At 41.1% G+C, this 24,536-nt stretch overlaps 8 protein-coding genes, 1 non-coding gene and 1 further gene across 9 annotated transcripts, besides 1 other annotated feature; 5 read left to right on the forward strand and 5 right to left on the reverse strand.

Moving 5' to 3' along the window:
• Positions 1–93: 93 nt before the first annotated feature.
• On the reverse strand, positions 94–5,285 carry Ecym_6308 (the record flags this gene model as incomplete).
• A 407-nt stretch (positions 5,286–5,692) lies between these two features.
• On the forward strand, positions 5,693–6,319 carry Ecym_6309 (Rab family GTPase YPT10; the record flags this gene model as incomplete). Its single annotated transcript, XM_003647457.1, has 1 exon — positions 5,693–6,319. One exon carries the CDS (start codon positions 5,693–5,695, stop codon positions 6,317–6,319), a length of 627 nt encoding a protein of 208 aa, XP_003647505.1.
• Positions 6,320–6,420: 101 nt separating this feature from the next.
• SHM1 (glycine hydroxymethyltransferase SHM1) lies at positions 6,421–7,902 on the reverse strand (the record flags this gene model as incomplete). Its single annotated transcript, XM_003647458.1, has 1 exon — positions 6,421–7,902. One exon carries the CDS (start codon positions 7,900–7,902, stop codon positions 6,421–6,423), a length of 1,482 nt encoding a protein of 493 aa, XP_003647506.1.
• A 2,518-nt stretch (positions 7,903–10,420) lies between these two features.
• ARG2 (acetyl-CoA:L-glutamate N-acetyltransferase) lies at positions 10,421–12,064 on the reverse strand (the record flags this gene model as incomplete). Its single annotated transcript, XM_003647459.1, has 1 exon — positions 10,421–12,064. The coding sequence occupies one exon, from the start codon at positions 12,062–12,064 to the stop codon at positions 10,421–10,423; it is 1,644 nt and encodes a 547-aa protein (XP_003647507.1).
• A 570-nt stretch (positions 12,065–12,634) lies between these two features.
• Positions 12,635–13,273, forward strand: PSF2 (DNA replication protein PSF2; the record flags this gene model as incomplete). The annotated part of the gene is made up of 1 exon (XM_003647460.1): positions 12,635–13,273. One exon carries the CDS (start codon positions 12,635–12,637, stop codon positions 13,271–13,273), a length of 639 nt encoding a protein of 212 aa, XP_003647508.1.
• Positions 13,274–13,399: 126 nt separating this feature from the next.
• Positions 13,400–13,500, reverse strand: Ecym_6313. Its single transcript has 2 exons — positions 13,464–13,500; positions 13,400–13,443 (listed from the first exon to the last, which is right to left on the reverse strand). It is a non-coding gene; the product is annotated as a tRNA-Leu (tRNA).
• Positions 13,501–13,695: 195 nt separating this feature from the next.
• Positions 13,696–13,981: a sequence feature (solo-LTR fragment).
• A 472-nt stretch (positions 13,982–14,453) lies between these two features.
• Positions 14,454–15,026, forward strand: Ecym_6314 (uncharacterized protein; the record flags this gene model as incomplete). The annotated part of the gene is made up of 1 exon (XM_003647461.1): positions 14,454–15,026. One exon carries the CDS (start codon positions 14,454–14,456, stop codon positions 15,024–15,026), a length of 573 nt encoding a protein of 190 aa, XP_003647509.1.
• Positions 15,027–17,729: 2,703 nt separating this feature from the next.
• Positions 17,730–20,099, forward strand: Ecym_6315 (beta strand repeat-containing protein; the record flags this gene model as incomplete). Its single annotated transcript, XM_003647462.1, has 1 exon — positions 17,730–20,099. The coding sequence occupies one exon, from the start codon at positions 17,730–17,732 to the stop codon at positions 20,097–20,099; it is 2,370 nt and encodes a 789-aa protein (XP_003647510.1).
• Positions 20,100–20,911: 812 nt separating this feature from the next.
• Ecym_6316 (uncharacterized protein) lies at positions 20,912–21,955 on the reverse strand (the record flags this gene model as incomplete). The annotated part of the gene is made up of 1 exon (XM_003647463.1): positions 20,912–21,955. The coding sequence occupies one exon, from the start codon at positions 21,953–21,955 to the stop codon at positions 20,912–20,914; it is 1,044 nt and encodes a 347-aa protein (XP_003647511.1).
• Positions 21,956–22,964: 1,009 nt separating this feature from the next.
• Positions 22,965–24,527, forward strand: Ecym_6317 (aminopeptidase Y; the record flags this gene model as incomplete). The annotated part of the gene is made up of 1 exon (XM_003647464.1): positions 22,965–24,527. One exon carries the CDS (start codon positions 22,965–22,967, stop codon positions 24,525–24,527), a length of 1,563 nt encoding a protein of 520 aa, XP_003647512.1.
• Positions 24,528–24,536: the final 9 nt, after the last annotated feature.

Genomic DNA, 24,536 nt, shown 5'->3' on the forward strand with positions numbered 1-24,536 from the left:
ATGGTAGAGTCTTCAATCTAATCTTAGACTTGATCATGAACAGTATTGATATATTACAAGAGTTAACCAAAATGAACTAATCTTTGTATATATTTAAAGACCTTCTAGTTTCACAATAAATGCTAAAAGTTCTCTTCGAAGAAAACTCTTTTCTTCTTCTGCCATATCTTTGATGTCATTGTAGTCTATGCCTTTTAATCTGGATACAACTCTGCGAACCTTCTTCGATGGTAACTTAGCCTTCGAAGATTTGTCAGAGAACGGAGAGGGATCTCTAGATATTTCTTCACTTTCACAAACTGGTTCGTGCGGTCGTTTTGAGGGACCAGAAGGTTCCAAAACAGTGTTTGGCTGCTGTGTTAAAGCCCGGTGGTTAGTTGGGTTGTTATCTAAATGTGGATAATATGCACGGTTGCTCTTGAAGATTGGTATTCTCAGTGGAGCTACAATTGAGACATCTACACCAACAGGTTCCAATTCTTTGTTCTTACTATCTCCTTTTTCTGTTTTATTTTGTCGATCATCAGAATCATATCGAACTTTAACGTATGAATCAACGGAAATGTTATCAAAGGACTTATCAAAAGAGGATTCAATACGGACACCATCATCATCGTGATATGGAAGTGACGAACCTGATTCATTATCATACTCGCTTTTGAGCTTTATAGGTGTCCCCTGGTTTATTACTGCAGCAGGATCAACCTCTAAATCCATCAATAGGCATTTTTCTTCTTCTTCAGCTAGGGTTTCATTACCTACGTTATTTTCTTTATGATTAACACGTCTTGGGCATTCAACAGTTGGCGGCTCAACTTTATTTGGCACTTCTTCGACTGATTGTAGGTCTTCTGTGGCTTTTTTTAAGGTAACATTATCTCCATTGTCTGAACATTGTACTACATGGGCTCCTTGTTCCTGTAAATTTAATGCATCCGAACCTTCTTGAATAGTTGCTGAGAGATGTGCTGTAGGATAGTCATTCTGATTCCCTGAACGATCTTCAGATATTGGAGATTCTAGGTTGTTTTCATTAATGCTCACTTTTTTTCCGGCTAAAGATTCTTCCTCTTGTGCATGTTCACTGGACACAGAATTTTGTTTTTCTGTGTCAATAAGGCTAGCAGCTTCTATCAATGGAAGTTTGGTCAGGTTATTTTTATCATCGGTTACTCCATCTTCTTCAGATATCTGGGCAATGTCGCTTTCCTCTTCCTCAGCAAGCATAAAGTCATCCAATGATTCCTCTTCGGTCTCGTTATCATCCAGTTCAGATGGTGACATACTATATAAATCAGTTTGACCACAACCATCGGGCATCTTATTTGTATCACGTACAAGAGAAGAGGTTTTTTGATCTTCTTCCTCTGAAATCGAATCTAATTTTTCCAAGCGATGTTGAGCAATGGCTCCAGCAAAACCAGAACCATTGTAAGACTCGGCAAGTCCGGAATTCTTATGTGAAATATCAATTGGAATCGTTTGAATGTTATGCTTCTTCACTATTTGTATAGTGCCCTTTCCAGGAGAAATAAATCTAAACATGGTAGGTTTTTTTTGGGTGTAGTTGCAGTGCCTTCTTTCCACCTGCGAATTTGGGTCACCAATGAACTGAATCCTTTAATTGTGAATTGGGGGTGAAGAACAATACGAGCAAGAAGCTGGAATGAGTATTCTCTACCGTCTAATGGAATTAATTGGTTGATTAATGTCATCACATTCAACATAATATTTTTTGGTTGCGTTATAATATGATTTACCAAAACTGGAAATACTTCCAGAGCATCCCTCCTATCCTGGTCAGTAAACAGATCTCTTGGATCAAAGATAAACTTAATTAATTCCACATAATGATCGGAAAATAATTGGAACTTATTTGCTCCAACTAAACCACGGATTAACTGTAAACACAATGTTGGCTTTTTTGCTTCGAAGTATTCCTTGATAATAGAACTAAAAATTTCATTTGAACCGTCATATTTGCTGAGTATTGTCACGGCAGTTAGGACGTCGAGATATTTTACAATCTCCTTCTCCTTACTTCTAATCATATGATAAATGGAATCAAAGCTATTGTTTTTCATAAATATAGGAATTAGCTTACCAAATAAGTCCCAGTTCTCTTCTTCATATGCTAAGTTCAAGAGATCTGTAACAAGTACATTAACATCTATAAGGATACTTCCTGGATCCTTGGTGACGAGTGGTTCAATGTTTCCGAAAGATCCGCAAATTATGGAGACCATTTTAGAGTTGATGGCATGTTCCAACAATTTGTACTGGCTATCTATATCTAGCGTCGGTAATCTTTGAAAGAGAACTACAGTCGCGTTGTCTGTTAAAATGCTACCCAAATTATCATCTTCAAATAATGTCAAGGAGGTGAGGAACGTTACATGGCAATCAATGAGATCCCTGACTAAATCGGTATAATTTGAGAGTAAAAGTAATCCGCAGAGTTCTATAAATAAGTCAGGATTTTCAAAAAGATGTGGTTTTAGCACATTCAATAGCTCTCCATTCATTCTACCTTCAGAAAATTTCTGTGTATACCTTTTTACAAAGTATACAAGTTCTCTTCTATTCCATTCTAAGAAGCATAACTTATTAAGGACTTGAAATTTATCACGACCAGTATTAGTGCAGAAATCTAAAACATTTTCAATCCCATCTGGAGTGGGAACTTTATTAATAATTTTCAAAAATGATTCCAGGACATTTGGTTGAATTGACGCTGACAATAATTTGGATCCTGCAAAATTTCCGGCATATATGTCAATTGACTTATTATCTAGCCCTAGAAATTGCTCCACCACATACACATCGGGCACAATGTTCTTAGTTAAATCTAAGGTTAACTTTAACCAGCGTAATTGCTCAAACTCGGACATTTCGGACACGGTTGTAAGTTTATAGAATGGTGTGGAAGAGTTAATCTGTTCGAAAAGCAAAGACCCAAAAGATTGGAATAAAGCACGAAGTTGTTTTTGAGTTATTTCTTCAGTTGTTTCAAGATTATTCTCTTTTCCAATGTACATATTGAGGTATCTTTTTGCAAATTTGGTACAGGTAATGCAGTGCTCAAGAGTAGATAAGGATTCAGGGATTTTTGTAAACATTTCCAGTATTATTATACCAATAACATCCAAATCAACATGTTTATAGCCCATAATATCAACAATTAAGTTCATGATATCGCTCCAATGAGTGTTAATGATATTAAAAGGAAGGGGCACAATGTCTGAAACACTAATTCCGGTAGAAACTAGCACCCTCATAGGGTTAAAAGGCTTTCTAGAATATTTTGTCGTTTCCTCGCCTTTTCCCATGAACTTTAGAAAAATATCCTGAATGCGTTTTATTAAAATGGGTGAGTCTTGTTGGGGAATAAAGTCTTTGAACAATGGGGATATGGCATGTCGATAGAGGTAGTGAAATTTAGTAGAAGAAGAACTGTCACAAAATATCATATATAAAATGTCACTGATTAGATAAAGAACACCTTCTCTGACATTTGGGTCGGTTCTATTAGCTTCAACCGCTCTTAACGGATCTAATAGAATTTTTGCCAACTCATTAGCACCTGAATCATCTAACTGCACGTTGGTCACAACCAAAAATATGATTATACGCCAAGTCTTGAGGGAAATTTTCTTGGCCTTTGAATTTGAGACACTAAAGCAAATCTTGTTCAAATTTAACCACAATTTACCTTCTTTAGTCAGTAACCGGGTTAATGAGGAAGGATTGCCATATAACAGCCCAATTATGGAAAGCCATAGGTCCATGGCTAACTTATAATCATTCTTTTTCAGTATAAGAGCTTCAATCTTATCACGTAGTAGCTGGCCAAGCGTACAGTTCTTAAATAAAGAAATCTCTTGGTCGGAGAGTTTGTCAATAAACTTACCAGGAATATAGTCTAATGTCATGTATTCATCTATGGAGATGTTAACGTATTTTTTAGGGTTAGTCAAACTAAATTTCAGAAGATCTAACAATATCGACACAGCGTTTACGATAACTTTGCTTGGATAGTAGTCTTTGTCAATGAGAATCCTACCAAATACCTCTCCTGGTAACCACAAGCTAATGGAATCTATCATAATGGTTGGATATTTCATTAAGAAATGTTTTAGAAGAATCAATTTTTCACAAATAAGGTTCGTACTGGGTATCTCCTTAGATTTGGCAAGAGCATAAATGAACTGCCTTATCTGCAGTTCTGATTGATAAAACTGGCCGTATCTTTCCTCCCTAAGAAGAGTCAACAATACATTTATCATAATTTTGTTTGTATTTTCATGTTCTACACATTCAATTGATATATGGAACACATTCTGACATGTGGATCGAAGAGTGTGTTTCTTCTCTAAGCTTTTGATGATTTTGCAATTTGAAAATAGCGTAGTAAAAAAACGAACAATTTGCACATATAATCTCGAAGTAAAAGGGTCCTTCTTGATATTTCTTAATAGCGTCCTTTGAGAGTCTTGTAATTGGGTATAAGAGACCTGAACCAGAATATCAATATTGTCAATAATTATATTTGTCCTCCTGTTAACAATATCAGAAAATTCAGCGGACAAAACAGGTGAGAAAATATTATTCAAAGTTGCATATATTTCGAACTGCCTGTTAGAACCATATGGAGTCTTGAGGAAGTGAATTGCCCCTTCTACAACCCTCTTAAATTCCGCAAGGCTGCTGCAATCAATTAGTCCGTGAACTTCTCCGACAGCCCAATATTCTAAACTGAAAGGATCCACAGTAATGATAGCAGGCATTGATGGATTTAAAAACTGATGCAATGGCTGAAGTTGGCTGTTTGCCACACTTTCTGTAGCTGCAGTTTTTGTAGGAGAATTCTTAAGAATCGATTTAAAGGGAGGTTTGTTCCGAGAAGAAGCAGGTATTGGACTTGATGAAATTGACGGATGGGTTGGGGAAGACTCAATCTTATCTGAAAATGCTACAGACTTCTTCATAGGGGACGATGCATTGAACTCTAACTGTTCAGTTTCTAGCGGTTGACTTAATTGTAGGATCAATTTAGGATGCCCAAGTGTGTTCTGCGCGATCCCCTTATCTAACCTTTTTGGCGTAGGAGACCTTTGATAAACATTCTCATTAGGAATACTAGGTAGATTTAGTGGCATTAAAGAGAGCTGAGGTTTTTCAACAGTTTTCTTCTGATTGGATCTCTGATGGATATGCTTATCTAACATATCCAACGCCTTAATTCGTCTGCCAGATGACTGAGGAGGCTTCCGGTTGGACCCCATTGGTACGTCTTGATCGATCAGTGGATCTCAAACCCTGCTCAACGTCTGTAACAAGGATCTTGTATCCTTTATTAGGGTCGTATTAGGATGCCTAAAATTTCAACGAGTAGATACAAGCAATGCCCGTAAATTAAACGCGTATAAATTTACAATTGTAGCAATTAAAACATCACATGACCAACTTCAAACTCATAAATGCCAATGAATTCTTAAAATAGCAAGTCCTGTTGATCACCACATCATTCCTTTATTTATGCGGTAATCCTCGGTTCCATCATTTTGTATACTTGTAGCTTTTGCACGCTATCACTTAATGTGGAGTCAATTCTTAACTATACCTCATCTCCACTATGAGAAATTTTACTTAGTGTCAATAAAACGTTACAAGAACGTATCGAAGGCCAAGGATGACAGCAGAATACGTATGTCAACTTAAATTAGTGCTACTAGGTGAATCTTCGGTTGGAAAATCTTCGATTGTTACCAGGTTCACTACTGGGGAATTTCATAAGAACCAAGCCACTATTGGAGCGGCTTTCACCACAAGGACGATATCATGGAAAGAGAATCCTACAAACCGAAGTTCAGAAGAACTAATAACCAAGTCTGTGAATTTTGAAATATGGGATACAGCAGGGCAAGAACGGTATAGGTCTTTGGCTCCGATGTATTACAGGAACACAGACGTGGCTTTGATTGTTTTTGATATTACGGATGAGTCTAGCCTTGAGAAAGCTCAGTCATGGATTGATGAGTTAAACACATATGTCGATGAGTCTCGACAAAAACAAATTGTTATTAAAATAGTAGGTAATAAGATGGATTTGAAAGACTCTAAGTTCGTGAAGGGGGGTTGGAAAACTGTGTCTCTCGTCTCCGCCAAGTCTGGTGAAGGGATTGAAGACTTGTTTATGTGTATTGCTAAGGAAGTCCCGAAGGAAAAGTTTTTGGTGAAAGAAGTTGTGAATAAGAAGCCAAAAAATATTCTGAACTTACTTGGTACTACTAGTAGTAATGATCGTTGTAATTGTTGACGTTAAACTTTAGTTCAGTCATATAAGTAATGACAATAGGATTTGACGAAGATTTAAGAATTTATCACAAGACCAACATAATGCATATGAAACAATGTATTCTATAACTCTCCAGGAACTGGATACTTGCCTACCCACTCATAAACCTGGGCGGATAGTTCTTGAACTTGCGTAGATTCTTCACATAGTTGCCGGAAATTGGCTAATTTAGATCTGTTGTCAGCAGCATCGGGGGATTCTTGTGATTTCAGACCAATAGCCAGCTTGACAGCGCGACTCATGAATTCTGCAACTTGTGTAAACTCATCAACACCGAATCCCCTTGTGGTCATTGCTGGAGTACCGACCCTCAGGCCGGATGGGAACAATGCAGACTTGTCATTTGGAACTGTGTTTTTATTAGCTGCTATATTTATTTTTTCCAGGATTGTTTCTAACCTTGCACCGTCGATGCCCAAGTTAGATAGGTTAATTAAAATCAGATGAGTATCAGTACCTCCTGAAACTAGGTTAAATCCACGTTTGATTAACTCTTCGCCAAAGTGCTTGGCGTTTGTGATCACAGATGCTTGATATTCCTTAAATTCCGGAGTCGCAGCCTGTTTGAGTGCAACGGCTAATGCTGAGATGGTATGGTTGTGTGGGCCACCTTGATGGCCTGGGAAGACAGAAAAGTTTATTTTACTATCCAAATCATACATAATCTTCTTGCCCTTTTCGGACACCTTCCTCACGCCCTTTCTGTAAAAGATCATAGCACCTCTTGGACCTCTTAAAGACTTATGAGTGGTCGTAGTTACAATATCGGAATATTCAAAGGGAGAAGGAATAACGCCAGCAGCAACTAAACCAGAGATGTGTGCCATATCGAACATCAGGTAAGCACCGCATGCGTCAGAAATTTCTCTAAAACGCTTACAATCCATGATTCTAGCATAAGCAGAAGCTCCAGCAACAATCACCTTGGGTCTGAATAATTTAGATGTCTTAGATAACGATTCGTAATCAATTAATCCAGTCTGTGAATCAATGTGGTAGGGCATAGTTTGGAAGTATTTTGAAATGTAAGATATCTTGGTACCACTTGGCAATTGATATCCATGAGATAAATGACCACCATGTGGCAGATCCAGGCCCATCAACCGATCATCTGTATTCATTATAGCTGAATACGTATACAAATTGGCAGGAGCTCCGGATAGAGGCTGCACGTTAACACCCCACTGAGCAGGATCCAAGTTGTAAAGGGATAAAGCACGCTTCTGGCAAAGAGATTCAGCCATATCAATGAACTGATTGCCTCCGTAGTAACGCCTGCCAGGGTAACCTTCGGAGTATTTATTCTGCATTTCACTACCTAATAATTCCATCACCGACTTTGAAGTGAAGTTCTCACTTGGTATCAACGTTATACTATGCTTCTGTCTCTCCCGTTCCATCCTTAAAATATCGTACATCTCCTTATCAACTTCCTGTACAGGTTTGGATATCATCGCCTGGTTTGCTGATATCTTACTAGACATCAAACGGGAAGCAATAAGTGTAGGGGTCCCACGAAAAAACGACAAACGGTTTACCAGCATGATTCTTCTAAATCCTAATTATGGAATCAGATAGCTTTGAAATGGTCCGGCTGAGAAGGTGTCTTCAGATACTGAGCAATGAACATAAGGAGAAAACTTTTCAAATATACCCACCCACCTCTTTTTGAGCAGACTAGACCATTACTGTAACTTGTGGTGTGCGGACGAAGAATACAAGTAATACCAACGTCTGACCATTAAAACAATATACGGTCTCCAAAGCATAGAAACACAATTACATAGTTCTGCTAACCTTTCAACACTTATTCCTAGTAGCGCAAACCGATTCCTAGGAGTTTTTAGCTTCAGCAACTAATGTAATTTACCTTCGTGAACTACACTACAGCTCAACTCAGACACTTGAGTATACACTCCTGGTTATCATGCTATATCGAATAAACACATGTTTGATGGAATATACCCATCCCCCTTGCCATTGACTTAATAGATTTCTCAATTCCCTGAAGATGGAACAGCGATGACCTTAATGAATTCTAAAATACGAATTCTGTCTGAAAATTCCATTGACACGCAAGAGTACTCAAAAAAGTTGTTAGTGAATACGTCCCTATCCAATTAACTACGGGGTAAGTTCTTATTGTATCTACTTATTTAGAATTAGCATTTCAATTGTGGACTGTGTTATTCCGAAGGAATGTTGATTAGGACTCTGTATGCAAGATCTAAAAACAATTTGGGACCGTCGAATTGCGCTAGCCATGTGGTTCCGCTCATCACGATGAAACCGGCACTTTTGGCGTAGAATGCAAAAGAATACTCGAAGGGGGAGCTATCTCACCTAAGTCAACAATCTAGCTTCAATTACGAATATTCATCCATGTATGTGGGTTCTGTCCTGCATACTCAGAGGTGTTATCTCTTTACTAAAGAAACAATGATGTGAATTCTTCACAGATGAAATGTCCATGAAGCTGATAAGCTAAATTGGAATCCTCATTATAATTGTCAAGCTCTCTTATTAAAACTTCGAATTATGCAAACTAATCAGTTACATCTAATTCACTATAACAGTCATTGTTGTTCATATCACCATGTTCATATCAAAATATTCATTCAACAGAAATTCTTCTCACACATTTCTCGGTTAATGGAAGAACATGATGAGCTATCTCGTAATCCATGATGCTCAAAGGGTGACTATAGCACGATGCTAATAGAAACCACCAACTAGGATACCCTAGTGGTCAGCATTAATCCTACGTGAATCAGACAATTACTCATTGTTCACATTAAGATTGCGCTCATCCTTACTGAAATCCTTCACTACATAAACCAAAGTAGATTATTCATCCTAACATTAACTGCATTAAAACCCACCCATGATATTCCGTTTGGTTAAGTTTTAAGGAATTCCACAAATAACGAGCATAACAATGAAACCATTCGGAATTAGACGACATAGGAGTCTAGAACTATCACTACTAGATTTTTGTCACAACTATTTTATTATCTTTTGCATATCTGAAATCTCGCTATTGTGTAAGAATTCTTATCGGAATTTCGAGCTTTATTTTTTAACGAAGCATGGTGAAATATTAAGTTTGCACTCATGCAATGTTTCTTTCTATTACACTTCTTCTTTGGGTAACCACATTACTCATTAGTTCTTGAGCTTTTGGATTTAAACAATGCACACATACGTACTTGTTAATTAGGTTACTGTATACGCAATGGACTATATAATTGTTTAAACGGGAATGTACTTCGCTTGGTCGAGCAGAACCCCAGAAGCATATAGTCCGGAATTCAACATAATAGGGAAGGTAATCCCAGATTGCTTTAAGACCAAAGACCATTAGGAATGGCTAAAAAGCTTAACCCAGCGGCCAGTCGCTTTCTTAGTGGATGTTTCACATGTTATCATTATAGCAAATGGGGTTTAAGAACTCATCGACTAGAGAGTGGGGAAGGGCGACCATTTGGTAAACATTTGAGCACGCACTCAGGTTCGAACTAAGGACCAACAGATTTGCAATCTGCTGTCCTACTACTCTGCCATAGGAGCCACTAAATAGTTTTGCGGGACGGTGGCTTACCTTTTTGATATTTATACATTATGCTAAATCACGTGGTGATCATTTGTATACTATATTCACATTATATATATATACATAAATCACTCTGCAGAAGTATTCGTGACTCTCTCAGGGGCATTATTAACCTGGAAGTCACCTCGGTTTACTTCCTGCTGTGTTTTGTATTTCGTACTGCTGTAAGTATAAAGCTATGCCGTTGCATTCAGAATGTAGATAAATTGGCGCCAAGCTTTAGTTCATTTGATGGGAAGAAAATAGCTAGTGTTTTAATCAATCACCAAATATGGTGATTGATTCGTTTATATAGTGAGTCGTTTACATAAATAACTAATGCAGAATTGATATTTGTTGTCATCATAAGAATGAGTTCGTTGATAGAAAGCGCACGAGAGTTGTATAATACCATCATTCAGAAGAGCTCAGGACATGATAAAGTCTTTGAACTGGTTGTTCTAAACCGTTTACGTTACTTCATCATTCCATGATGGTTGAATATCCCTAATGCAGACTGCATACTCTTTAAGTCTGTTCAAGTTTTCGAACGTTTCCTTATCTCTATCTCCATAGTAAAATAACTTAAACATGCTGTTCTTCTCGTCTCCGTCGCCCAAATTGAGAGATAGGTCCATTACTGCAACACTACGCTGGAAATACCACTTGTTAACAATATTATCACGTTTGCTCCTCCACAATAGCTCATGGGGAAACTTCTTAAACATCAAATTAAATATGATGTCAGAAATGCATAGCGATCCTCGTAAATGTGGAAGCACTGCAAATTTGTCAAGATACGCAAATTTCCGACCTTCGGGCCCTTCATGTGTCAATATTGCGATTCCCTCATACTCACCAATTACAATGATGCTTGCTATGTGTCCGTTTATTCTCTTTAAGTAATGCTCGAGGTTTAGTGAACGACCGAAACTCTTCTCTATTACTCTTCTGATTTTATACAAGTCTAGTTTGTCGCCGGTGGGTATTTTTTCGTTGAGGGGAGTTTCAAATTCATCAGGTGCTAATCCAATAGTGTTCTGGGGCGTTAAGGTGCTGTGATTATAAACCTTTATGTCAACACCCTGCTTTAAAACCGTTGTGGAAAATATTGGCTCATTTGAAGATGCAGGCTCCTCCTTCGTTGTTGTATCTGGCAACTCATACCAAGCATGATTGTGCAATATGTCGCGTCGCTTAAAACTAGGCAATGACGAGGAAATCAATGATCTATCAGTGAGCACATTATGCAACAATGGATTCTTTTTGGAATGAACAGCAGCGGAGGAGACGTTGGTAACTAGTCCTGTAGATGGGTGCGAGAGTTGCGTCAATACCGCATTCATCATCTCTAGATCCTCTTTATGTTTGAGCAACTGCTGTTTTCTCGCTAAAAGTTTATCTCTATTGATGACCGTTTCCACCGTCTCTGTGTGGGACAACGAGCTCAAAGCATCTATATCGGAAATCTGTTTCTGTAACTGCTCTGCCAACAACTCGTATTCCTGAGAGAGATTCACAAACACATGACTTTTCTGATGTCTTTCAACTGAGGGTATGCCACCGAGCTCATTAATTATGAAAAATTTCTCAATGTGATAAGGGATGTGAGATACCAATTGACTCATAAAACTAGTTTTGTTATGAACCATAACCGTTTTCCCAAGTTTCTCATCATATATAAAAGGTAGAATTATTGGCATTACCGCACTGAGCTCTGGTATTTTAACAGATACATCACCGTTCTCCTTCCAAGACATACAGTTGGACACCGGCACGGATTTTAATCCGTAATTATGCAAAAAGCCTCTCAAGTCATTGCATTCCTTGGTCACATTCGGCGAGGGACTAAGCACCACCACAGGACTTACCCCTAACATTTGCAATCTCCCTATTGTAGCTGTAAGGTCTTGAATCAACCCCTGTGAATAAGAAGAAACATCTCTCATGTAAATAATACAGTGATTCAAGACTCCTGGTTTTCCATATTTCGATATATAGTCCTTAGCCTCTCTCCTGGTTGCAGTCGATTTGAGAACAGAAAGTATCAATTGGTTCGTTTTAAAATTCGGATCATGGTATCCAACCTTAGTAGCAAACCATCTGCGAATCATGTATCAACAACAATAACTACTTCGTAACGATTAATCCTGAACTTATCCTACCTTGTAAAAACACTCCACTGCGCCTCCAGCTTGAGCAAATTTAAGCAGAATGAAGGAACCAACTTGCGAAGCCCAAAAATATTACAAAATGCCGTCACTCCTTGACCCTAAAGTGACTAACTTTGTATTGCCAAGCTGCCTTTTTTTGTTTATGTCAGGATTTGTTAAAAAATCCCTTGGTTATACAACGCCTTGAAACCAAATGGAAAACGAACAGGAGAAGGAGGCTATATACGTCGGTATAACGAAACAGATTTATGAATTGAAGGTTTTATGTTAGGCATAACGAGCAGCAGCATGCTTTGATCGTTTCCTCATTTCTCAGGGATTTGAATACGAATCATTAAAATTTTATTTAGATAGGCATCTTACAGGTCACGTGCAGTAGTTGTCACTGGAAGATTTTGAGAAAGGCCCATAATGTTGTAGTGTATATCGCGAGAGAAGCTAGCCTCTTTGTTGTGCATCAACATAGCTTATAGGCGCAAGCATAAGTGTGCTAGTAGTCGCTAACCAAATATGTCGCTTCCCAAACGCCTGGAGAATAAGTTTTCTCCTGAAGAGATCCAGTTTTTAGTCGAGAATGAGCCAATCAAGATCATGCCTCGTATAACGACAAGGAAAAATCGTCGTCAGGCAGCTAACACAGATGTGAAGCCGGTAACAAACTGGAAACTTATAACGACGGATGACTATAATGTGAATAACATGGTGGCCTTGAAAAGTACCGAGGTGGTTCTATGGCTCGCACTACTATTGAAACAGCAAGGGAAATGCAGTATAGTGGCCCCTGCTTGGCTTACGCTGAAACAACTGGATGGGTTCATTGATTTCGAAGTGCGCAATCCATTAAGATTTGCAAGTCTACCTTGGAATTGGCTTGTCGTGGCCCATCTGCTATTTCAACGGGCAGCGGATGACTTTAGAGACCCTGTCCATCTTCTCCGAGGAAAAATACAGGACCTGCGTGAGATCAGACAAAGTAAGATTTCTAAAGGCTTGCAGCATCTAAATGAGTCCCATCTACAACTGGATAATCTTTCGCTAACAGAGATTAACGAACTGCGACCGTTTGTTACCGGTGTCATGGACAAAATGATGGAGATCCACGCGAGTGCCAACAACGACAACGCTGAGCCTGAAGATTACGAGATGTAGCATATATAGTAACTATCAGAATGAGATACAAAAGAATATTGCAACAGACATCCTTCTTCTTATATATATATATATATTCCTGCTTCCTTTGCCAGAAGAACTGTACCCCGGCGTTGTTAAAAATAATGAGAGCTACGGGATTCGAACCCGCGAATCCGTAGATATCAGAGGATTTTAAACTACAAGTTAGCCTAAATCTGACGCCTTAACCACTCGGCCAAACTCTCAAATTCGCTAGAGCTAACGTTTCGAACTGCGTATAAATATCCCTAACCCTTCTCTTGATGTGTCGTAAAATCAAAAGAGCATCCCGATAGTTATGATAGTCAGGCTAAGGAGCATGTTGATAGTCACGATAACAAGACAAAGAAGCAGCGAATCAGAGTCGTTAGGAGACTATGAAGATGATAACCATTGTATAACAGCGAATCAGAGTTGTTAGAAGTGTCAAGATAACCACTGAGCTGTTATCGGCTAGGAATCTGCATAGCAAGTAAGCAAGAGAGCTTAAGTAGGACAACAGAAACTATATAAGAAGACCCAAACTAGCTAGATTAGATTAGATGCTAGGTCCAGCTAGATCCCCAGAGGGTAGTTGAGCCAGATTAGAGACTATATAAACAGTAACTGATCATCAACCTAAGTATTAGCTGGCACGTGACGAGAAGTTCAAGCTAGCACGTGACCCCAACTAGTGGCCCTCGACATGACCTGAATTTTTGTACACGGAAAACAGGCTGGGCGGCTCCTCCTTATAATCAACAAACATCTTGGCTACCCAAAGTGAATTCATGTTCCACATATCGAATTCCTCCCCCCCTCCCCTGTCTCCCCATCCTGCTACCTGCCATACATGCATCCCACTCTTCCCTGTCTATCATAAAGGGCGGATAATATCTCTTACAGATTCCCAGTAGAACTGTGCAAACAGCCTCAAGCAGCCCCTCTGACGCAATGAACATGGCCACACTGGTGCCCCTCTGTCGCACCAGTGTGCTACCTAACCACCTATATAAACACTGGTTCTACCACTGTTGTATAGCGCCGACAGCAGCAGACACTCTATCCTCCTGGAAAATAATTTTGTAAACGTTTTTGTGTTTATGTACAGAATACAACACAGCTAATAGCTATAGTAGTACAATTAATATAACAAAATCGACCTCTGCCATTCAAAACAATGCAAGTTTGGAACCTCTCTAGGCTATTCAATAACATTTCGTACTTCAACAAGCAATCATCGGAACAACGAAATGACGGCTTCCACGACTACTCCATCATCAGTGATAGAATTAACACGGACGGCTACGTGGAAATCCAACTAGCCACCACCACAGACCTGCACCCCACAAATGCCGATTCAACTAGATCCCACTTCACTGCAACCCTCCCATACACTGAAAACTCTGACGAAGTCGATGTCCCGATCTCCGACTTCATACGCTTCAGAAACAAGTTGCAAGCCTCATCCAACAAATCCCCTTCTAGCCTGAAAACAACAAATATGCCCCCCTCATCCAAACTGGGCAAAATTTGCGCTCGCAAGTCTGCCAGAGATCAGCTGATCGCACGCAAGTTGGTCTTCCTCAGTGCTGCTCCTTACCCAAACTCAAACCTGTGCAAGCTACACACCCAGGATTATTCTCATTTAGACCGTATGTTAGAATCTACTGACGATATCCAGTTCAACGATAAGAATAACCGCAGGTCTAAATTCATAGTCAGAAGAGGCTGGAACAAAAAAAATCAATGAAAGCTTAACCAACAAGACAAGAAGCCCCCACAAGCCCACCAGCCTGGACCCTGCTACACCGATCAATCTCAAGCTCATCCATCAGACGTAACTGCCTCTATAATATCTCAACAAATCCTAGTTGTTTACAAAGGACCTAAACAAAAATATTACACTGCTCGTATATTACGTAAACCACCACTTCCCGCACCGCCAGCACGGGCCTCGTGATCTCACGTGGCCCGTGCTGTGTCTCTGCGTGTCCGTGCCCTCCGGCCTGCTTTTGCTCGCCGGCGAGCAAAAGCAGAAAACCAGGCAAGGCCCGCGTCACAGCCGTGCATAATGTCTTCCGTGGACGGGGCAGCTCGGCGCAGACTCTGCATGCTGCCTCCCGTGACGCTCGGACTTTACCCTTATCCCGCTACGCCCTAAACCGCCCGCCCGCCGCGAAAGCCGCCGACAGGTGCCTGCAACTTTGCGCACGTGCTTGCACGTTGCTTGGCATCCATGCGCACCCCTCCAGCCCGCACACCACATCCCTTTTGGGATTACCAATCTGGTGCGTCATTGTTGAACAACTTCCGGCCTCCCCTATTGGACAAGCGGGCGGGTGGCCGCGGGTGTTTCTGGGCGAAAAGAGCAACTTCGATGGCGAAAAGAGCAACTCGATGGCGGCATTGTTCTTTTTAGGTTTTGTGGCGGAAAACCAAGGACTTCCGAGTGAGCGCTATCATTAACTAAATAGGCAAAGCAGCTACCTAGTTCGACGAAAGTTGTCGTTGTTTTACGATACATCGAACGCATAATGGAAAAGCCGATTGTTGTGTGAACGGCCGAGAGATAGGGATTTCGAGCACGCATAGGACGGGACAATTGGGACAATGAAGTTGGTTTTCATGTGGCCGGAATGCTTGGAAACAATGTAAGGTTAGCAAAATGAGGACAATATAGAGAACGGGAACAGGAACAAGAAGAACAAGAGGGTTTTTAAGAGATTGGCTGCTCGAGGAAGAGGAACAGACGGAGGGAGGATGGCGGACTGTAATGGTGGTGGTGGTGGTGATTGGATAAAGGGTTGTTTTCCTTTTTTGTTTTTGCTTCGCAGTTGCAGCAAATATTTTTTTGTTACTCCATTTGGCTTTTAGATAAGAAACCTCTAAGAGCAATGGTGTATTATGTTATTGTGTCTGTAGTGTAGTTTACATTTTGTTTTTTGTTGATGTTTGTAGTGAAACAACGATCAAAAAAATAAAAAGTAGTCTCGGCCTTTCACAGGGCGTGGACGTAATTGTAAAATGCGGAATTTAGGATGTGTAGTTTGGCGAATACGCAGACTGATGATGGTGGTGAATGTGTGAATAATAGGGAGGATATGCACGTTTCGGAATTGTTTTTTTAATAGTTCCACAGTGGGTATTTTGGATAGTAGAAGTGGCATTTGTCTCTGATTTTTATTTTATTTTTTGTTTCGATCCATTGCGTGGGTAAAAACAGCTTAGGGTAGCGGTTGAGTGGAGCAGTGGTGGGTGTTTGTGTTCTTTGTGAAGAGAACTAGATGTCCCTGGTAAGGGAATGATCAAGTGAAACGAGGATCTGGATATTCCGAACACAATGTAGAGTAATCATAAAGCATTTTTTATTTCTATTTTGATGCTTTTTTGATTATATCGGCTGTGTACGTACATTTCATTGTACGTGGGAGCGGGTACACTGCCATCTCTATGGGGGATGGGAATATGTCTACTTGGCCTTGGGAAGAATGAAGAGAGTAAATTTCTGCAGGGTGTATTCTGGGGAGAAAAGAAGAAGGAGCAGAAGATCAATCTTTCAATAAATGTAGTTTTGGGGTTTTAAAATCATTCAAAGTATATAAAAAGCCCCTTGCGTTTTGGATATATGGTAACGTGTTTCAAGAGTGTTACATATCTTCAAACACAGACTAGCCAAAGAAATTACAAGCAATAGCAGCAGCAAGGCAGCAGCAAGGCAGTAGGTTAGGAGAAAATTTAGGACGTTCAGGATGAAGATAATTAATTCTCTTTTGGCACTGTATTGTCTAATTCAAGGGTATACGGTAGTAGCTCTTGAAGCCGGCAATGAAAAGCCCAACTATGCTAGCCATGATGATGATAAGAAGGCAAGCCGGAGGCTTGTTGATAATCGTCAGCCCGATGACCACTTGGCTTTAAAAAAAAGTTTGAATTCGGAGTTCAGCAGGAAGGTGCGACAGCGCGTGAAAGTGCCAAAAAAATTTGGGACTCCGCGCCAGGAGAATTCTTGCCTAATTTGGGCCCCAACGAAGATAAATCAAAGCTTGGTGAAGACTTGTTCAGGATCAGCGCTAAGTCATATGGTGAAATAAAATACCCTGTTAATAAGCGCGCCGAATTAGCTGGAGGCGTGGAGCCGCTTCCATTCGCTCTGACAGAGCAAACTGCTGTTCCGGATGCCAACCTGGCGCAAGCTTCTGAGCCTTCATTCGTGCAGGGTAGGGATGCCCTCAACTTAGCTGATGGTGATGAAGATGATCCTGATTCTGGGGAGCCAGATTCCTCGGATACCGCTCCATCTGTAACCGATGCCCCAGTGGTAACGGATGCTCCAGAACCAACAGTACCAGATGTCTCGGTAGACTATTCTATTGATATCCCATTCCCAGATTTTTCTTTTGATATCCCGGTACCAACCATACCAGACTTTTCGTTTGATATCCCGGTACCTACTATGTCAGACTTCTCGATAGACTTCTCGGCGGATTTCACAGCGCCAACAATCCCAGTACCAACCATACCAGACTTTTCGTTTGATATCCCGGTACCTACTATTACAGACTTCTCGGTAGGCTCCTCTGCGGATTTCACAGCGCCAACTTCATTGGATCCGATGTTTACCATCGATAACTCAACTGATTCTACTGTCTCTACATCTGTTTTGTACGCTAATACTTCAGATGCTACTGTCTCTTCAACTTCGAGTACATCAGCTACCTCAACCACGGAGCCATCCTCAACTGTTAACAGTAATTCAACCACCTCTGCTAGCTCGACTGAGCCATCAAGTGTGTCCGAAACGTCCACTGTTTACAGTAACTCAACCACCTCTGCTAGCTCGACTGAGCCATCAAGTGTGTCCGAAACGTCCACTGTTTACAGTAACTCAACCACCTCTGCCAGCTCGGTTGAACCATCAACTGTCTCTAGCAACACAACTGTGTCCGCAACTTCGACTGTTTACAGTAACTCAACCACCTCTGCTAGCTCGACTGAGCCATCAAGTGTGTCCGAAACGTCCACTGTTTACAGTAACTCAACCACCTCTGCCAGCTCGGTTGAACCATCAACTGTCTCTAGCAACACAACTGTGTCCGCAACTTCGACTGTTAACAGTAATTCAACCACCTCTGCTAGCTCGACTGAGCCATCAAGTGTGTCCGAAACGTCCACTGTTTACAGTAACTCAACCACCTCTGCTAGCTCGACTGAGCCATCAAGTGTGTCCGAAACGTCCACTGTTTACAGTAACTCAACCACCTCTGCCAGCTCGGTTGAACCATCAACTGTCTCTAGCAACACAACTGTGTCCGCAACTTCGACTGTTTACAGTAACTCAACCACCTCTGCTAGCTCGACTGAGCCATCAAGTGTGTCCGAAACGTCCACTGTTTACAGTAACTCAACCACCTCTGCCAGCTCGGTTGAACCATCAACTGTCTCTAGCAACACAACTGTGTCCGCAACTTCGACTGTTTACAGTAACTCAACCACCTCTGCTAGCTCGACTGAGCCATCAAGTGTGTCCGAAACGTCCACTGTTTACAGTAACTCAACCACGTCTGCCAGCTCGGTTGAACCATCAACTGCCTCTAGCAACACAACTGTGTCCGCAACTTCGACGGTCTACGGTAACTCCACTGTGTCCGCAACTTCGACGGTCTACGGTAACTCCACTGTGTCAGCAACTTCGACGGTCTACGGTAACTCCACTGTGTCAGCAACTTCGACGGTCTACGGTAACTCCACTGTCCCTGCAACTTCGACGGTCTACGGTAACTCCACTGTGTCAGCAACTTCGACGGTCTACGGTAACTCCACTGTGTCCGCAACTTCGACGGTCTACGGTAACTCCACTGTGTCAGCAACTTCGACGGTCTACGGTAACTCCACTGTCCCTGCAACTTCGACGGTCTACGGTAACTCCACTGTGTCCGCAACTTCGACGGTCTACGGTAACTCCACTGTGTCAGCAACTTCGACGGTCTACGGTAACTCCACTGTCCCTGCAACTTCGACGGTCTACGGTAACTCCACTGTGTCCGCAACTTCGACGGTCTACGGTAACTCCACTGTGTCAGCAACTTCGACGGTCTACAGTAACTCGACTGTCCCTGCAACTTCGACTGTGTCCACAACTTCAACTGTCTACCGTAACTCGACTGTCCCCGCTACTTCTACCGTCTATGTTAACTCGACTTCAGGAGTGGTGTCTACGGTGACACTGAATATTACAACCACTGATTCTAAAGGATTGACTACTTTGACCGCTGTTCCAACTGTAACAACCGTAACACTGGTTCCTAGTACTTCTTCTACTGCGGAGACCAGTGTAGTTACAGTAACCACCACAGATTCTGTAGGTTCTACTGCTGTGATTACCACACCGGCTGTCTTATCCACTGTCACTAAGACTGTTGACCAAGTTCAGACAATTTATACCACATGGTCAATAATTACCGTAACTGAGGTACCAACTAGCACTGCGGAGACGAGTATAGTCACTGTAACCGCCACGAACTCTGAGGGATCTACCACTGTGGTTACCACACCAGCCGTCTTGTCTACTGTCACCGAGACAGTTAGTGGAAGTCAGACAACTTACACCACCTGGTGTCCAATTACCACTCAGAGTGGGGCCACTGTGACAGTTACTCCTCCTAAGGAAACGAGTGTGGTCACTGTAACCACCACAAACTCTAAGGGATCTACCACTGTGGTTACGGCACCAGCTGTCTTGTCCACTATCACCAAACCGTTGATCACGTTGAGACGATTTACACCACCTGGTGTCCAATTACCACTCAGAGTGGGGCCACTGTGACAGTTACTCCTCCTAAGGAAACGAGTGTGGTTACTGTAACCACCACAAACTCTAAGGGATCTACCACTGTGGTTACGGCACCAGCTGTCTTGTCCACTATTACCAAAAGCGTTGATCAAGTTGAAACAGTTTACACGACCTGGTGTCCAGTCACAGCAGAGGGATCTATCTCCCCAGCTCAAGTATCCACCGAGGTAGTAGTAGGGAAACCAGCCGGCGACAACGGTGGTGAGCCACCTAAGCCAACAGCAACAGCGATAGCAGGGAAACCAGCAGGCGACAACGGTGGTGAAGCACCTAAGCCATCAGAGGCTGCAGTTAAATCAGCTGGTGGAGACCCATCTGATCCTGCAACAAAACCAACTGGTGGTAATGCTGGTAGTGATCTAACAGCTACTACTGTTGCTCCTTCTGAAGTTCCAAATGGTGAGCCAGTTCGTCCAACGCTTGCAACTCAGATTGCTGGTAATCCATCCAGACCTGCTAACTCAGGTGAAACAACTGTTGGTACAGTGGGTATAAGCACTTATGATGGTGCAGCCAACTCGCTCTCCAGGCGGTCCGGTATTGTTAACATAGCAGTGTTGTTGGCAATGTATTTTGTGTAAATTAGTTGATTCTTAAAGCCTATGTATTCATACCTCAAGTTTAAATAATCTATGGGATATGGATTAATAATAATAATAATAAAAATAAAATATGTGCGTTTTCTTTTTTTTACATTGCAGCTTTTCTAGCAATTCAAAAAGTATTTTCGGTGGTTTTGTTCCATCCCTCCCCCTCTTCTCTTCTCTGTCTTCCCCCCCTCCTTCTCATGGTGTAGTCTCGCAAGGAGAACCGTTGTTACTCGAGGTTGCCTCAGTTACAACATCATCTTCGTCTTCGTCTTCGTCTTCGTCTTCATCTTCATCTTCATCTTCTTCATCCTCTTCATCATCGTCATTTGGAGACAAGAACGATGGTTCTTTTTCTGGGTCCCATAGAGCGATAGCAATATTATTTGTGGCGAACGTTACACCCGAAACAATCGGTAGAATCTCTAAACAGCTGGCTACTATCCCAAATGCCAGGTATTGCCCGAAATTGTCGTAAAATCTTTCTTCTCTTTGTAAGTTGTTGAAGCCCTTCAATCTCAAATACTTTGCTAGGTAAAGTCTGGTAACGAATGGCGCTATAATTATGTTGAACATAATGGGACCAACTAGGGGGATCGCAGACACCAACAACAACACGCCCATGGAAACTGCACCAACAATATATTCAACAGTCTTCCATGGGAAATGGTTTATCCAAAAGTATGGAGTATCAAGAGGATAAAACAACTTCACAGGAGTAGGAGGATCTTGTAACAATTCTATATTCCCATTGACCTTTAATGCGTTTTTCAATGAAAACTTGGAAACTTGTGTCATTCTTAAAACCATCATCGTAAGGTTATTGGTATGTAGCAACATATGTGCCCAAGCGATAACAATACCAGCAGGCCCCAAAATCACAGAAAGACCCAAATAAATTGGGAATATCGTCAGAAAATAAACAAACGTGACAACACTGTACAATATTGCATATACCAAAAATGTACCCAAATTCATGGCAAAATACCGCCGTGTAGTGAAACTCCTAATAAATGCCCTTACAGGATACCTGTAAACCTGATCACGGAAAAAATCAGGTGTGGCATTTGTTGCAATATTCGTCGCTCTACTCGTAACAAGCAGAATCCTATCTTGCACAAACCCAACGCTCAACTCTTTAATCCCCATGGGAACCTCTTCAATTGGCTGGAACTCTTGCCCCCCATATTTATAGATGGCCCCACTAATTGCAGATATTAATAAAGAACCTGCAAACGACATCCTGAGTAACTTCCTGATTGCGCCTGAATTGTTCGTACCAAAAGGGTTCAACAAGAAGGTAACTTACTGGAACTATAAATCATGCTTATTTATACATCACTTTTTTGTTTTTTGAAAATAGCCGCCCAACGTCTAAAAGTCAATTTAGATCCCAAAACATACAGACACAAAAAAATATTCCAACGCCAGTTAAAAGAAAAACGTCACCAGATATCAACCCTATATCTTCTCTCTAACACTATATATACCTATGCTTACCTGCCTTCAATCCTTATAGATCACCATGTCAAAACTCTTTGTAACACGTTTTATTTGTTCCCACTTTGTTTGTTTTTTACATTCAAATGTGTAATTATACATTATAAAAAACATATTTTGTAAAAACCACCTTAGTATACTACACCCAGCAGCTAAATGCAATAATATCCATAACGATCGATCAAAACGATCGCCGTTCCATCCTATTTCTTTAAACTCTAAACTAAATGGTTTTTTGGCGTCTTGGCTAGATCATATCTATCGGGGTCCACGGAGATTTTCGTCGAAGCCGCTCGGCCACTCCGCCACTCGTTAACTTGGTTATGTAAGCGCATTTGTCTTTCCTCGAAGAAAACGAAGCCAAATATATTTTGACAAAAAGAAATGCCTTTTTTCCCTCTTCCCAATGTATTGTCCTCAGTGTCTGCGTGTTCAGCTGCTTTGAAACCCTTACTTCATGTCCCTTTCAGATACGGCTTGCTATGAACGCCAGACGGATAGTGACGTTAAGTCACAAAAATGGTCACAAAAGGATTCTACATAGGCAAGTTGAACAGTATGTTTCTTTTTGATATACTATTTCAATATTAGATATAGCAACACATACCTGCACGTATATTAGAAAATCTTTCATCTTTAGTTGGTTGGTTATAAAGGCAGGTAGTATGATGCTATGATAATTTGTTAGGTTTTCCTTTTAATTTACTTTATATTTTTTTGGTTTTAGTTTAATACTGTAAAACCAGTAACTATGAGGTATTTTCGGTTATTTTGGACATTTATTGTGGGCGTCAATGCTCTTGTTTTACCTTTGGATTCCAACGAGTCAGGCAAGGTAGGGAAGAGTATCAGGAGTGGTCTTGGCAGGCTGCGCCATTTTTCATCTGGCTTCAAGGACGATTATAGTTCAAAGCCAATGGTTGATTCTGAGGAGTTGCAAAAGGCAATTACCAAACAGGAGTTGAATTCTAGTGTTTGGGATCTTTGGGATGCCTCGAATGCGTCCGTTGCTACAATAGGGCATAGGACGCGTGTAATTGGCTCCCCTGGACATATTGGTACTCTTGATTTTATCTTGAAGGAATTATCAAAGTTGGAAGACTATTATAACGTTTCAGTCCAACATTTTACAGCCTTTTCAGGTAATATCAAGTCGGCCAACTTAACGTTCAGTAATGGAACGGATATTGAAGATTCTCTGCCCATGACATTTTCCCCATCCGTTGAAGGATTTACAGGCAAGCTCGTTCAGGTGCCTAATGCTGGATGTGAGAACTCAGATTATAGCAATTTAAATTTGAGTTCAGAGTCGATCGCCTTACTTGAAAGAGGAGCTTGCAGTTTTATTGCAAAAAGCAATTTGGCTGGATCGCACGGATTCAAAGCTATGGTGGTCTATGATAACGTCGAAGCCGCTGAGCCGTTTCGTGGATCTTTAAATGATCAGGGAAATAACACTGTACCAGGTTTTGGTGTGACACGTACTCTTGGTCATATCTTACTCAGTGAAATATCCAATGATCCTGATTTCTCATTATTCTTTAGTATGGACTCCACTTTGGAGATCACAAACACGACTAATATTATCGCCGACACCAAGCACGGTGATCCTAACAATATCGTTTCATTGGGGGCTCACTCAGACTCTGTTCTAGCTGGCGCCGGAATCAACGATGATGGATCCGGAACGATTTCGTTGTTGACTGTTGCTAAACATTTACGCAACTACCAGGTCAAAAACAAAGTCCGTTTTGCTTGGTGGTCGGCCGAAGAAGAGGGCTTAATTGGTTCTAATTATTATGTTAGTCAATTAACCCCTGAAGAGAATCAGAAGATAAGATTATTTATGGACTACGACATGATGGCATCGCCTAACTATGAATACCAAGTTTATGACGCCAACAACTCTGCTAATCCGGTCGGCTCTGAGGAGTTGAAGAACTTATATATTGACTATTATGTGTCACATGACTTACCTTATGTTCTAATTCCATTCGATGGCAGGTCTGATTATGTTGGTTTCATCGAAAACGGAATTCCAGGTGGAGGTGTCACCACTGGGGCTGAAATGTTGAACGCTAAAAATGGCATAGCATATGATGTGTGCTATCACCAATTATGCGATGACACTAATAACTTAGCCTGGGATGCGTTCATGGTGAATACCAGGTTGATTGCTCATTCTGTGGCCACCTATGCCAAATCGTTAGATGGGTTTCCAGAAATACAACAAGATTCCACGGTAATCAGCTCCTTTCACTCTTCTAATAAGGCTCCGTTGTTTCAATACAGGGGTAGTCAATTGGTCTATTAAGTTCTTATG

The sequence above is a fragment of the Eremothecium cymbalariae genome, chromosome 6, assembly GCF_000235365.1.
Source record: "Eremothecium cymbalariae DBVPG#7215 chromosome 6, complete sequence".
Lineage (NCBI taxonomy): Eukaryota > Fungi > Ascomycota > Saccharomycetes > Saccharomycetales > Saccharomycetaceae > Eremothecium > Eremothecium cymbalariae.